The 16,029-nt window shown below is 39.8% G+C and overlaps 1 protein-coding gene across 1 annotated transcript in view; it reads left to right on the forward strand.

Moving 5' to 3' along the window:
* LOC124716320 (mitochondrial Rho GTPase) overlaps window positions 1-16,029 on the forward strand; it is a gene marked incomplete in the record, with an annotated part of 167,053 nt that overhangs the window by 38,291 nt on the left and 112,733 nt on the right. Inside the window, 1 exon segment of the mRNA XM_047243164.1 lies at window positions 8,174-8,224. Within this exon segment, the coding sequence (XP_047099120.1) occupies window positions 8,174-8,224 (51 nt within the window).

The following is a 16,029-nucleotide window of genomic DNA, read 5'->3' on the forward strand; positions in this document are numbered from 1 at the left end:
TAGCTTTCTATGCAAGAGACAGGCACTGCACAATGTGGGCTGCTTGGGGTAGGAACTAGAGCAATAGTTGACTTTTCCCAAGAACACCAGCAGTTTGAGTAAGTTCTTTGGATGGGAAAGGGAACTGATGACAGCAACATTCCAGTCAGTCGGCCTGATTCTGTCTGTGGTGGGTCAATACCCCAAATATTCCACTTCTGGTTGAAAAAATTGACACTTCTCCACATGGCAATGCAGACAGATGTATGCACAGTTGTAAAGAGGGTGTACAGGTTCCCATAACGATGAGATCATCCAGATAATTCCTACAATGTGGAATCTGCTGTCTCTGTTGTTCCAGATACCATTAGAAAATTGTGGGGCCGAAGTAGTGCCAAATGAGTCATCATACTTGTATAATCTAAAGAGTGTGTGAATGACAAAAATTTTCCGAGATTCCTCATCTAAGGGCAACTGAAAGTAAGCAGCGGCTAGGGCAAGCAACCATTGTGTAGTATTCCCCATCAGCAAGTTTAGTCTGGAGGTCTTCTGTCTGGGGAATAAAATAAGTTTTGACCGGTGATTGAGCATTGATGGGAGCCTTGAAATCACCACATAATTGAAGAGAATCATCAGTCTTCCCGATTATGACAAGTGGGACGACCCATACACTAGTTTTCACAGGCTCAGTAACTCAAGCATCCGGGATACAATCAAACACTTACTTCAACGCCACACCACTTGAATGGGTTTGGCATGATAAAAATGAGATGTGGTGTCTGGCTGAAGGGTGAGGTGCACCTGCATATCTGAGGCACACCTCGGATCCAGCTTAAATAGAAATGCAGATGTCAAGCAAATATTGTCCAGTTTCTGGAAAAGGACTGTGGTGGATACAATCTTAATTTTATTGGAGATAGAAAACTCAAAATGTGTGTAGACATCAAGGCCAAAAATTTAAGCTCGACAACAAATAATGCAATGAGCTGCGTAACAAGATTGAAGGCTGCCGTGAACAAGAGCTGCCCACAGAGAGGGACTAGAAGTGTCCCCATAGGTCATCAAACACCTCAGTGGCAGAGACAACTTGGGCCCAGACCTGAATAAATTCCCAGATGTTGACCTGAAAATGGATGTCCTCATTATAAATGTGGAGCATGAGAAATAACTTCCGCATTGTGACATTGCAATTGAGTGGTGGTGCTGGGGCTTACAAACATACATAATGACATTCTAGAGAACAAAGTTTCATGCTTTTATTGGACACAAATATTTTAACAGAAAACTCAGGAGCTGAACCCCCATTTAGCCTTAGAAGAGAATCGATAAAATAATTTTGCCACACTATTTATTTATTTATTTTTAGTACAGCTTTTAAGAGCATTGAGCAGGGATCTCACCAGCAATTTACAAGAAAGATTAAAATTTACGCACTGAGTTCACCGTCCTGCATTCCAGAATAAATAATTCTGGAATAATAATACCCAACGACCACAGGTAATCCTTAGACAATAGACAAGTCTAATATTACTCCGAACTGATAGCTCACATATTAGCATTATTTATATACAGCCCTCCTTCCAAAATGTGAACGACACCTTTTTCAAAACAATCAAATGAATAACAAGATACAGAGTACTCAACATAATGTATTTTACTACAATGAAGTCGCTCAATTGTGTGAGCAGTAAATGCACTTTTACAAGCTGTAACAACCATGTGATTCCACATAGGCTAACAGTTGCAAATGGCCATCTCGACCAACATCACCTTTTTTTTATGTGACTGTTTAACGTCACTCAGCCCACAAATAGGCAAATGGCAGTAAACAGCAGTTCCAATGAAATTCTTCATGCCCACTCGATCCAATAATGGCTTGGAAACTCCGGATGACCAACCATGTGCCCCGACTAGTCCAACAAATCACCAAGGCAAAAAGTGCAGCCAAAATTCATCCACTGTCTGTTGCAGTGGAAGTTTTTGTCATCCCACTCCAGAAGTTTCTGTCCACACACTCCAGCAGCACAGACATGACTGATCCCGGGAGCACCCTCTATGTCGTTGCGGCTGCCGGAGGCACCACTCAGCAGGAATTCCAAGGGGTGGCCATTGGTGCTGGAATCCAACTGCAACCCCCCCCCCCCCCCCCCCTTAGGGTGCAGAATACTGAAACACGTACACTGGCATTAGTCACATGGCCACGGCACTGTAGTGCCATACTTTTAAGACTCTTGAAAGTAATTTCACAAACAAGGACATAAGATGAAAAAGTTTATTAAAAATCTTTGCAGTGAGTGACATTAAACAGACTAGCTATTACTGGGGACATCATCCTCATGGAAAAGTTTAATCTGAGAAATATGGACCCTAAAAATTCACTTGGTCTTTGGGTTTTTAATGAGCAAGATGACCAGTGTTACAGAGCAAGGGGTTCGGACACGGCTCAAAAATCCACAAATCTGGGTAAGAGTTTTCCCATCACCCTATCGCCTATCGCGCCTCTTCCCAACTCACTGCTACAAAGTTTTTAACCCAAATCTTGTCGCCTGACTTACTGAGATTGGCCGTTTTCCAACATTGTAGCGGCACTCTAACCTCTTATGTGCTACCTTAAGATTTCTCTTGCCACGTTTCCAATTCACCTGTATCTGCGCAGCATCAGCTTTCTCCCGCAGTAGGCCATCCAACACCCACAAATTAGATAAGGGAGAAGTGGGCTTGAACGTGAACACCAGGGCCATTGGGGTTTGCTTGTGAGCTTCATGTGCAGCTGTATTAAAAGTATACCCCAATCAGGGCAGTGAGCTGTCCCACTAGGTACTGTCTGCATTATGGAAGACGATAAGGGCCACCTGCAAATTTTGGTTTACTCTCTCAGCAAATGAGGGATTGGGGTAGTATGCCGTTCTAGTAATATGACTGATTCCAGCCTCAAAACAAAAATTGTGGTAGGCCACTGAAGTAAAGTTAGGAGCGTTATCCGTAACTTGTATGCTGCATAGCCCAAAGTTGCCAAATATTGACTAAAGGCATCCGATAGTAATCTGGGATGTTGTGCCATGTGTCAGGATGAACCAAAAAAATTGCAAAAATGCGCCTACGCTTACAAACATATAGCGGTTCCCATCTCATGACCACGGGAATGTCCCCACATAGTCTCCGTGCATCTTCTCTATAGGCCAATTTATTAAATCAGATGCCAGGAACCCTTAGGGGGTATTCAATGCTGGTTTGTTAATGGTGCATGTCTTACAACATGCCACCAGGGCCCTTATCTCTTTGTACATGGACTTCCAAATAAAATGCTCCCTAATCTTCTTTCTGGTCTTGAAAACACTGAGATGACTGCCCACCGGGTGTTCACGAAAGTACTGAAAAACCAGAGGTACCAAATTCTTGGGCAAGACAATTTGATGTCTGCTCCGTCGTACCGTGTCACACAGAATGTTCCCTCTCAGACAGTGTAGCTTAATCGATTTCCCTTTCTCTTTAAAGAGAAGTGAACACCACTTAAGATCAGACAAATTATATGATCAGATTCATCTGATCCACCTACTTCCTCAACCGGGAACCGATCTTGCTCATCTCCAACCACACTACTCACTGTCCACAACGATATTCTCTGTGCCTCGTATGTGCCTTACTCGGAACAGGAACGCCAAAATTCTCACTGCCCATCTAGCGATGCACCCAATACGCCTTGGTCATGCCAACATCCAGCTAAGGGCCTGGTTATTCATTTCCAACACGAATGGACGGTGTTAGAGATAGATTCTAATTATTCAAATGCAGATAACACTGCCAGTGCCTCAAACTCATATGTGGAGTACTTCGTTTCTAGCAGGGAGAGAGCACGTGAAGCGTACACAGTAGCGCAGCACCCTCTGTCCTCCTCGTGCAAAAGGACAGCAGCGACACCTGACATTAAAGCATCAGTCGACACCATGAACTCCTTTTTAAAACCAGGCATTACCAATACTGGAGTGCTCAATAAAGCGGCTTTCTAACACCTCACTTGCAGCTTCTTGGGATGGGACCCACTCAAATTTTCTCCCTTTCTTCCTAAGATCATTTAAGGGAGCCACCAACTGGGTGAAGTTAGGTATGCATTTCCTAAAAATAATTTAGCATCCCAATATAACATGCTACTCCTTTTGTATCCTTTGGAGGAAGAAATGAGCCAATGGCTTCCGTACAGCTTTTATCTGCCTCTACCCTCTAGCTGGAAACTAGGTGTCCTAAAATGGAAATTTCAGGTTGGGCAAACTTGACTTTGACCAGCTAAACAGTGAACCCAGCCTTCCTTAGACACTCCTAAACCTCCCTAATATGCTCAAGATGTCATTTGATATTCTCACTAAAGATCAGTAGGTCATCAAAGCAATGATAAATACATATAAATTTTAACCCGGGAAACACATGACCTAAAATTCTAGATAGGACTGTGGCACTTAAGGAAAACCCGAACGCCAGTCTGTTGTACTCATAAAGATTCCAGTCGGTAATGAAAGCTATCATGGGTAAAATAGGCTCTATTGGCTCATATTTATCTCTGCTTAATTTCATAGGAGGTATCATTTAGATGCATAACTGTTGAGCCCAGGTACTTGAAATGTTCAACTCTCTCAAACGTATAATCGCCCATTGTTATTGCATTTGGAATAATTTCTCTGTGTGCTGTTCCAGCTGCCATACGTTTTGTTTTTTGTTCATTAATAATTAACCCCATGTTCCTACTAGCCTGTTCAAGAGCTGTAAATGTCTCTTCCATTGCTTTTTGGGTTCTTGCTATTATATCTGTCATTTGCATAGGCCAGTATCTGCACTGATTTATAGAAGATCGTTCCTGTATTCAGAAGGTTTGCATTTCTCATCACCTTTTCCAGGGCAGCATTAAAGAGAAGAAATGCCAATGCATGACATCATTCCTCCTATTCTTACACTACCTTGTTTCGCTCATTGTCGTTCTCACCAGCCTTACCAACTTTCTCGAGATTCCCAGTTCATCTAGAGCTTGATATAACTGCTCTCTATTTATGCTATCATGACGATAAAGAGGTGATGCGAGCCAACCCCATATTCGTTTGTTTTTCCAGGATTTGTCTTAAGGTGAATATTTGATCTATAGTTGACTTTCCAGGAAGGAATCCGCATTGGTATGGCCCCGTCTTCCTCTGTATGATCGGGAGTATTCTGTCGAATAGTATATTAGAGAATATTTAAAATCTCAAATTAAGTAGTGTAATCCCTCTCTAATTGCCACTCTCCATCTTATCTCCTTTCTTATATATGGGACATATGACACCATCTTTCCATTGTTGGGGCATTTTCTCCTCTTCCCATGTTCTGTTGACCATTTTCAGAAGGCTTTGTTCCAGTTCTCTGCCTCCTTGCTTAAACAATTCTGCTGAAATACCATCTGTCCATGCCGCCTCGTTGTTTTTCAATTTCTTCATGGCAGTTTTCACTTCTTCTATATTTGATAGGGTATTGTTGTTGTCTGAGTCCTCTTTACCATTCTTGTCAATTGGATTCTCTGGTATAGTTATTCTAGGGTTTAGGAGACTATCAAAATACCTGTGCCATCTTTTGCATATTCCCTTCTCTTCACTTATTGTATTCCCTGTCTCATCTTTTATTAATCTTGTTTTACTACCAAAAGGCTTCCGTGCCGCATTCACCTCTCTATAGAATTTTCTTATTTAATTTTTGCTTCTCATGAGCTCCATTTTTTGGACAATTGCTTTCATCCATTCTCTCTCTCTCTTTTTTTTTTTTTTTTTTTTTTTTTTGTGAGTCCTCTTTTCAATCCTCCGTTTTTCTTTGTATTCTTCTACTATCTTCCTCGTACATTGTGATCACAGTGTCCTTCTATATGCTTTGTTCTTCTCTTCAGTTACTATTTCGCATTCAGTATCAAACCATGATGGTCTTACTTATCTTGTCACAATTCCAAGTATCCCTCTCACCGATGTCTCCACCATCTTTTTTATAGCTTCCCACTGATCCTCGATATTGTTATATTCTCCAGCGTTTTCCAGAATCAAAGTTATCTTCTCTTGATACTGTTCTCTAGCTTCCACTGATTCTAAAGTTGTTATATTTCTGTGCCCTTTCGCTGTGTTAGATATCCTTGCCCTCACCCGTGCCCATACCAGAAAATGATCTGTATCTATGTTTGGGCCTTTGGGATTCCTCATGTCCAATAGGTCCGATTTGTGTCTCAAATCTATCAACACATGGTCGATCTGGTTTACTTTGTTTCCATCCGGTAAGTTCCATGTTCCCTTATGTATTTCTTTATGTGGGAACAGTGTTGATCCTATTACCATATTTATAGTTTCTGTGAACAGCATAAGCCTTGTTCCGTTCTCATTACTTGTTGCGTGTTTGCTGTGGGGGCCAATTATTGGTCTATAAATCTGTTCTTCCCCACCTGAGCATTTAAGTCTCCGGCTATTATTTTAATATTATTCCCTGGGTACTCATCATATACTCTTTCCAAAGATTCATGGAATGCTTCTTCTTCTTCTTCTTCTTCGGATTCTTCTGTTGGTGCATGGGCATTAACTACTCCATAATTAATGCCCAATCTTGGACTAATGGGTGTAAACACTATTACCAAATGCTTTAATTGATGGTGTACAACAAATCCTGTCCCCAGCTCATGATTTCTTTCGCTGCAGCTATAGAATATAATTGCCTCTTTCTTCTCTAAAACTTCACTCCCTGTCTACCTAATTTCTTGTAGTGCTATTATATTTTGCTTCAAATTCATTATTTGATCCAGCATTACTTTTAGTGCTCCTGGTCGATATAGGGATCTCACATTCCAAGTAGCAGTATATAGATCTGATTTACGCCTTATATTTCTCTTCTTCTTTATTTTCCCTCCTTCATTTACTTGTATTCCATCCTCTTTGTCCTCTTCCTTCATCCGTCCGACTTTACTTTGTAGAAGTTTCGCCACAATTGTTTTTTACAGAGCAGTGTCAACCCTGTGTCCAACCCCTACTGGGGGATGGGTGAGTTTTAATCAGGGTTTTTTTCCTTTAGCCTTTGGAGACCCAACTCCCAACTGCAAGGCAACAGTTATTGCTTTGCTAGTTGTGGTCTGCCCTGGGTATTTTATTTCCCCATTGTCCACCATATCTGGTGAACATTCCCAATCCTCCACCTGGGGAGGTGCCCAATGGGAGACTAGCAACTCCACACGGGTAAATGAAATAACTTATTTGTAAATTATAGATTGCAGCGATCAGTCGTCCTTTTAAAATTGTATTGTGCAGGTCTAGATTTCGGCTAAGAAGCTAGCCATTATCAATGCATTATTATTTTTGCTCAGTGCGTGTAATTCCCCATTGGTCAGGCTTCATCCAAAGTTCATTGAATACTGACTGAGTATTCAGTGAACTGTGGATGAAGCCTGACCAACAGGGAATTACATGCATTGAGTGAAAATCATAGTACATTGAGAATGGCTAACTTTTAGCCAAAATCTAGATCTGCACAATAAAATTAAAAAAAAAAAAAAAAAAATTTAAAAAGGATGACTGATCGCTGCAATCTATAATTTACAAGTCAATAACAGTCACTGAGTGCAACAACTTTCTGAATGGAAGACAACCTGATGAAATAACGTATTTTGTTTGACAGGTGTGCTTTTAGGTAAAAAATTACTGCTTAGCACTCACCATCAACACAGTCATATTCTGTTCCATGTTTTATAGCATAATGCCACTGCAAACTGAGTGTCTTGGTGTAGTTCAGTATTGTACAGCACACTAAATCGGCAAAAAGGAAAATTACACATTATCCCATGTAGCAATAGAAACAGGTGACATTAAAAATCTGCTAGTAGAGCAACTTACTTCATCTGTCACTTTGCATTGTACTGACAACTGGGACTGGCGGTCAAGATTACCTATTGCTCTAGTCTGTTGCCCTACCTTATTCAGCCTCACTCAGTAGCCCTAATCTACTTTTATCTGATAAAACAAAACAAAACAAATGAAATCCTCTTTAATTTCTAGCATACTGTTAAAATTGTTTTAATGCTAGTTGTACAGTTCATTTACTGTGACATTGCAAAATGTGTGTGTATAATTCACATAATGACTATGTCGTGCCTCAGCTGAGTTGATGTTCCACTCATGTATTTTTCTTAATTAGTTCTTACTGTCTCTTTTTCCAGAGTAGTATCGGTGTTATGGATGAATTCCCAGAAATTGAAAGCTGTGTTGAGGTGAGTGCCTTTTTAATTATACGTCTATTATTCAAATACAAATGAAAATAAAATCTTAAATTTGTGTCACAATTTCAATTAAGGGGAGACTTGACTGTGACTTAATAAGGGGAATTGCACAATGACCACACTATGGATTAAGAAGCTTTAATGTTTTGCTCTCAGATTTTATTTTTAACAAATCTTTTTGTATTAAACTATCTAGGCTTAAATCAAAGCATTGCATACATTTAGATCAACTTTCATCGTATAATAAAACCTGTTTAGGTCTGCTGCTATCTATACCAATAATATAATCATCATATCCATCTGTTTGAACCCTCAGATCTCCAAAATTATTAGATGAGTTTTCATGGGCAACGTATAGGCTCTGTTTCATCATAATGGGATCTTGGAAAAAACAGGTATCGTGATTTAAAGTTTTTGTCTAAAATGGTCTGGTCAGTTTAGTGGTTTGCATGTTTAATCATGAAGGTGTAGTGTACCAAAGAACCAATAGGAGGTGCTGTTTGTTTCATAGTACACCAAAGAACCGAAATATGGTGCCATTGGTTTTTCCTTTTTCTTTTTTTTCCCCACTCAGTGACAGATGTATTTTTGGAAGTTTATGTTGGTGCAGAATTACATGCCATAATATTTACGAATAAAAACTAACAGCTATTTACTTGTCTAGGTTATATGGATTAACTGAGTGTGCTTTGTGTATTAAGAACTTGATGAGCACTAATGCACTGCTTGCTGAACTCGGGTAGGCGCGTCGGCCCAGGATCGAATCTGCCCGGCGGATTAACGCTGAGGGCCAGTGTGCCGGCCATCCTGGATGTGGTTTTTAGGCAGTTTTCCACATCCCCCAGGTGAATCCCCGGCTGGTCCCCACATCCCACCTCAAATTTACACTAACTGCAGACATTTGTAACACATTTGCACTATTTCATGATTATTTACACTAGACGCAGACAGGTGGGGTACACTCATTCCGACCCGGGGGTTATGGGGTGGCGGCAGGAAGGGCATCTGGCCACCCCTTATAATTAACCATACCACATCCATACTTAACCCTGCCGACCCTGCGCATGATGCGGGACACAGGCAGTAGCAAAAGAAGAAGGAAAAAAGAAGATTAAAAACTTAATGAACTTGCTTTGCTTCTTTCAGTAGGTTTTATCTATATTCTTTTCTAGGAAAAACGAATTTATTAAGTTTGCTTTGTGATTTGGGTGCCTAATGATTACATTTTAATTTCTTTTTGTTTATGAATAAAAATGTGTGGAAAATGGTAGAGTCTTCCTTAATACACCAGAAGAGCTAAAAGACTGAGGACTATGCGGTCTTAAGAATCTGAAGGAGATCATGAAGCAAGACTTGCTGTGGCTCGAGAACTTCAGGTCTTAATTCGTCCTTTGGAATGTGCCACATTATCTTGCTCCTCATAACACTTCACTTGCAGAGGCTTGAAGTTACTACTTTCCAATGTATTATCATGGAAGCAGAAATTTTGATGGAAAGTAGTGCAGACAAGTGAGTTTTTGTGCTCCAGATCCCACTTATTTGTAACAATTCACGATTTCGCTAAATTGTGTACAATTCCTAGTGAGGTTATGTTATGCCGTGGCGATAAACAGAGCACAAGGCCAGAAGCTGTGTGTTACGGGCGTGGACCTTAGTTCGTTGCTTTTTGCACAGCCATTTCTACTTGGCTCATTCCTGTGTTAATGAAGAAAACAAGCTCTTTATTTGTGTACCCAATTATACTACTTCAAATGTTTTGTACAAAGAATATTGATAAAGTCAGAACTAAATTCTGAGCGTATGAAGTTTTGGGCTCAGCCATAAATAAATACCTGGGCAATGCCCTGTTTCTCAGCTAATCGTATAATAAACTTCTGTATGACAGAAGAACTGAATGAGGAGCTGCAGTGGATAAAACATGGGATTCACATTTGGGAGGATGACATTCAAATTTCCATCTGGCCAGCCTGATTTGGTATTCTTTAGTTTCCCGAAATTGTTTAAGCAAATACCAGATTGGTTATACCACGAAGACATGGCCAATTTCCATCCTCTTCATTCCACCTCTTGAGCACATGATGAAGTCATTTCCCTGCTTCAGACTTATTTTTTCATCTAGGATTTAATTTCATTTTCGATTAACTAATTTTAACCCCCATGGACAGTGTCAGACAACCTTGTTGTAAGAATAATCATAAAAGCTGTTAGCAGCTTCCAGAAAACAAGAATTAACAAAATGAATGCCTCAGTTATCTGGATCACACAAAAATACACGATATGACAAAAAAAAAAGAAAAAGAAATAGATGCACCATGAAGGAATTATCGAAATGGGCAAAAATTGATAGATGTGATATCGATGCACAGACAAATACATGGTTACAGTTTCAGAAAAATTTGATGATTTTTTCAAAAGAGCTTCACAAATTGAGCAAGTCGGTAACACGTTGGTCGACCTCTGGCCCTTATGCAAGCAGTTCTTTGTCTTGGCATTGATTGACAGAGTTGTTGCATGCCCTCCTTGGGGATATCATGCCAAATTCTGTCCTATTGGCACATTGGATTGTCAAAATTCGGAGCTGGTTGGAGGACCCTACCCTTAATGTTTTGAATATATTCAGCTGGGGAGCGATCTGGTGACCATGCTGGCCAAGGAAGGGTTTGGCAAGCACCTTTAAGGCGAGTAGTTGAAACTCTCTCCATGTGCAGGTGGATGTTATCTTGCTGAAATGTAAGGTCAGAATGGCTTGCCATGAAGGGCAACAAAACGAGGCATAGAATATTGTTGATGTACTGCTGTGATGTAAGGATGCTGTGGATGACAACCAAAGGAATCGCACTACAAAATGAAGTGACACCAAGGAACATCATCACTCCTGGTTGTCGGGGTATATTGTGGGACAGTATTTCACTCTGTCAATCAGTGCCAAGCCAAATAACTGCTTGCATAAGGGCCAGAGGTGGACCAACACATTATTGACATGCTCAATTTGTGAAGCCCTTTCTCTTGAATAAATCATCCATTTTTTCTGAAATAATGATTGTTTTTTGTCTGTACTTGTACATCATTTTTTCTGATTTATGTCCCATTTGGATAATTCCCTTTCTTTCTTTCTTTCTTTCTTCTTCTTCTTCTTCTTCTTCTTCTTCTTCTTCTTCTTCTTCTTAGAATGTACATCATGTGCTCCAATTTGTCAGCATATCTTGAGTCACATGGAATTTTGTAATAGGCTACATCGATGTGTAGTGGTATCCCTAATCAGAAACAGAAAAAGCATATTTGGTATGGGAACAATCAGTATATAAAACTGCACTTTAAGTGATCACACTAAAGTAAAGAAAATGCAAAACTGATACCATATTTCCTTTGAGTGGTGTAATACTATACATTCACAGATGTTTGATCGATTGTTTTAATGAGAAAGTGCAACTGATGTGCAGGTCCAATCACCACAGCAGCACATACTATATAGTGATTAGCTATCCGTATTAACTAATATAGTGTCACCTGAAATTGGAAGAAATCAGTTACTATTCAGAGAGAATAGTAAAATACTGTCAAATACAAATATTCCTGTAAATCAGGACCTGACACAAAGAAACAGCCTAAATTAAAGCCACCCCTGTGGTAAACAGGTGGAGAGGAAAGGGAAAGATTTTGGAGTGGAGCTGAAGTCAAGAATGGAAGCCTCATTGATGATCCAGATATATCAATAGAAAACTTTAAACTTTTGAGAAGAGTATGGAATACCCCAAATTGTGTGAGGACAAATGTCAGAAGATGTAGGTGGATGATGACAACAGTGGGGCCTCTCGAATGACTCTCAGTGAGAGTGTGGACTTGACCAGTCAGTGGATAACAATTAAGAGACGTTTTCATGTTTCTTCTGGAGAAGCACCCAATTCATGTCCTTCACGGCAAACAAAATCACAGTGTTGAAGACACAGATATTGTCCGCATGATTTACACGAGTATTTCATCAGTTGTCTTGTACTAGTTGTGAGGCAGGGTTTGCAACACTTCCTTCTTCCTTGATTGGTGTCGGCATTGTCGCCTCTCTCTCCAGAAAGATCTAAAGGTTGACGATTTTGCGGCAGAATTTCAATAAAGCGTGTAGCCAGGGTCTGAGGTAGAGTGGAAAGCAGGCTTTGTTTTACCAATTGATCTTTCAATAGTTCCCATCCGAGCTGACGAAGAAACAGCCGTTGGCGGAGACTTTCATTGCCGTTTCCCATATAAATTATTTGGGAATTTATACCAGCAACATTTAATATTGAATAAAATATGACCAAGGGGCCATCGTCGTGTACCCCTCTGAACGTTGTAGGCAGAGCACACTTTGTCAACCATATCAACTGCAATTTTGTGTTTGTTATAATAAGTTATTATAATAGGTTTTCTTTTATCTCCTGTGTTTAGTCCATTTCAGCATCATAATGCATTTTTTTTGTTATCTTTATTTTGTGGGCCTTAAGAAACGATCATACCTTCTTTTCTGGAAACAAATATGCTAGAATTAGCAGCTCTGGTTTTCACACCCTTCATTTCTTTCGGGATCTGCCATTTATTTTTTTCTTAGGGTTCCAGCATCTGACAGCCAGTGCTTCTCTGACAAATCACGGAGCAGATTTACATCGCTGAACCAGTTGTGAGCACAGACATTGCGTCCTGAATTAGTGAGAGGGGTCACCAAATGTTCGACCGCGTCACTGCTTTTATTACTAACCTGAAAAGGGCCATCTGTCTGTCTGCCAGCATAGATCTCCATGTTGCTGGTGTAAAACAGTTTGGGCCCAACTGTAGCAAAATTATTATTCCATATTTTGCCGGCTTAGACAGTATGTATTGGATAAAAGAGCAATATCCTCTGAAGGCCTCGAGTTACTTGTCAGTGGTGATGTTTAGGCCTACAATGTAACAAGATTGGCAGCTCTTCACAAACTTGTAAAATGAGTCTCAAATTGGCGCCAGGTGGTCAACTACTCTGCGTTCTCTAAGTGATTGTCTATCATAAATTCACAGAGCTTGTAACAGAAATGAAACCTGTACTCGCTCATGGTCAATCAAAATATCTCTATTCCGAACCCCTTGGAATCCCACAAATCTTAAAGACTTTTCCTTCCCGCCTTGTGCATTCCAGCTATGTATAGAAGTCCAATGAAGGCTTTTATCTCGACCATGTCCATTGGGTGAGTGTTTCGTTCTTGCTGGTAATTGCTTTGGATAATTTCAATGCATCAGTTCGTGTACTTAAGTCATTTCCGGCATTTCCTGGTCAAATAAGGATTGCCATGTTTTTGGAATTCTTCAATATTTTTTTGCTTACCCAGTGACACCAGGAACCCGTAAGTGGAGAATATTGTGTTTTTGGTTTTTCCTGTGGTTTTTATATGGTGTCTTTTTCCAATCGAATGATTCGATTATTTTCTTTCCTCTCTTCCTATAACAATGATACATGTCGCCATATTCTTCACCTGAACTTACGTCTGTGTCAGTCTGTTTGATCTCTGAGTTGTCTCTTTCTTCTATGCTTTCTGAGGCATCAATATCAATCTCTCCATCTCCCATATTGAGAGTAGGAACCCTGGGTGCAGCATGTTCTCCCTCGTCGTCGCTGTCATCAAACAAAATTTGTTGAAAATGTTTAACTTCTGGATTGTGTGTATCATGAATTTCATTTGAGCCCGTATCCAGACAAACAACTGACCTGTAAACAATGTTAATATTCTATAGTCGCAAAACAAAATAAAAATAAAAAGAGTAATCAAGACTATTGTAAAGAAATGAGGAAGACTAGAATGTAAATGCTGGCACTGGATCGAAGAGATCCTGCACCAGTTTCTATTATATAAGTGCACAATAATAATTTACACTTCACATACAGAATACTTGAATGTAAAACACAAGAAGACATTACATTGAGGAAAATTTGATGAATCAAGAATACTTACGGGGATGCTGGCATGGTATCTGTGCGATCCGTCGCTCCTCTGTAGCTAAGGTGTTGCTCTTGCGGAGGTAAACAACTATTGCCTGTTGTGAATGCCCAAGTCAGGGGGATGGATGAGATGGGGTAAATAACACCGCAGGTGGTGAGACATAGGCACAGAAACACTACCTAGTGGGTCTGTGCTATCCAGCACCAGCATCGGAGTGTTAAAAAGTAAGTATTAGTGAGTAAAGTTTTATATTATGCAATGCTGAATGTGTGTCCTTTTATGTTTGAATCTCTTTTTTCAATATTTGCCTTTTAAATGCTGAACAAATAAATAAAATAAATATTAACATAAAAATAAGTGAGAATGACTATATATATGAATATAATAGAGGGAAAGATTCCACGTGGGAAAAATATATCTAAAAACAAAGATGCTGTAACTTACCAAACAAAAGCGTTGGTATGTTGATGGAGACAAAAAACACACACACACAAATTTCAAACTTTCGCAACCCACGGTTGCTTCATCAGGAAAGAGGGACGGAGAGGGAAAGATGAAAGGATGTGGGTTTTAAGGGAGAGGGTAAAGAGTCATTCCAATCCCGGGAGCGGAAAGACTTACCTTAGGGGGGGAAAAAGGACAGGTATACACTCGCGCGCGCACACACACACACACACACACACATCCATCTTCACATATACAGACACAGGCACCAAATTCATATTATTAAGGAAAAGACCTTGTTTCAGAAAGCGCCAAGCATCCAGCGCATGTTGGTCTATTGATTACTCATATGATTTTGAATGCATCCCTCTTGGTTTTTGAACATTTTTGGTCAAATTCTAAGTTGATTTCTTAATGAATCATAAGTTGATTTTTTAATGTGTGCATAGTGTACGTGATGTCTCTGCCAGGGGAATCCCCGTCACATCTAGAAATAAACTTTCGTGCAGACCAAAGGGGATGGGTCTATATGAGCTGAGCGAATAAAGGCGAAAGGGTGAATGACAATCACTGTTTATGTGCTTGACTGGGTTTGCAAATCATCAGCGTTGTTATAATTACTAGCGAATTCCATAGATTCAGACTACCAGAGTGGAAATAAGTGACTAACAGGAATAACAGGCAACAAAGATTACGTATTGTCTTCTCCGTGTATCCAAGAAAATGAAATTTTGACAGAAAATTACGGCCAGACTGCCACACTACTAGGGCAGTTGAACAATCTACGCCTAGCAGCTGCTAAAGTTCTATTCTGGAAGTAGCGCGGAAAATGCGTTATACGAACACATAATAATGTCTAACCAGAGAATGAATGTGGGATAACTAAACCGGCGATTGTGGCTGGGTTAGTGAAGTTAACCAGAGAATAAAAGTAGACACTGGCAGGAATAGTTACAGAATTAGTGATGACAAGATTTGTGGCTGGGTTAGTGAAGTTAACCAGAGAATAAAAGTAGACACTGGCAGGAATAGTTACAGAATTAGTGATGACAAGATTATTTATTGAAATGAGGAATGAGAAGAAACAGGGGCTCTCACAAATTACGGAAGAATATGATGATTGCAAATTTATATAAAAATTTCGTACTACTGCTTTTCGATCTCATGCTTCAGAACCTAGAGAGTATGAATGAAATGTGAAACTATTTTCTAACATAAAACTTTTTGCTTGTAGTAGGCCTAATAGGAATTTGACATTGGTACTTCATGAATTATATTCTGTCGTGTTATAAAAATGAACATTTATGCCAAAACAGTGTCATTTATTTGGTGTGTGTAACAACTGCTGCAATATTAGGCAGACCTATTTCATTTTATCTAGCAGACAGTGACAAAATACACATAATCAGATAT

Source organism: Schistocerca piceifrons, chromosome 1, assembly GCF_021461385.2.
Source record: "Schistocerca piceifrons isolate TAMUIC-IGC-003096 chromosome 1, iqSchPice1.1, whole genome shotgun sequence".
Classification (NCBI taxonomy): domain Eukaryota; kingdom Metazoa; phylum Arthropoda; class Insecta; order Orthoptera; family Acrididae; genus Schistocerca; species Schistocerca piceifrons.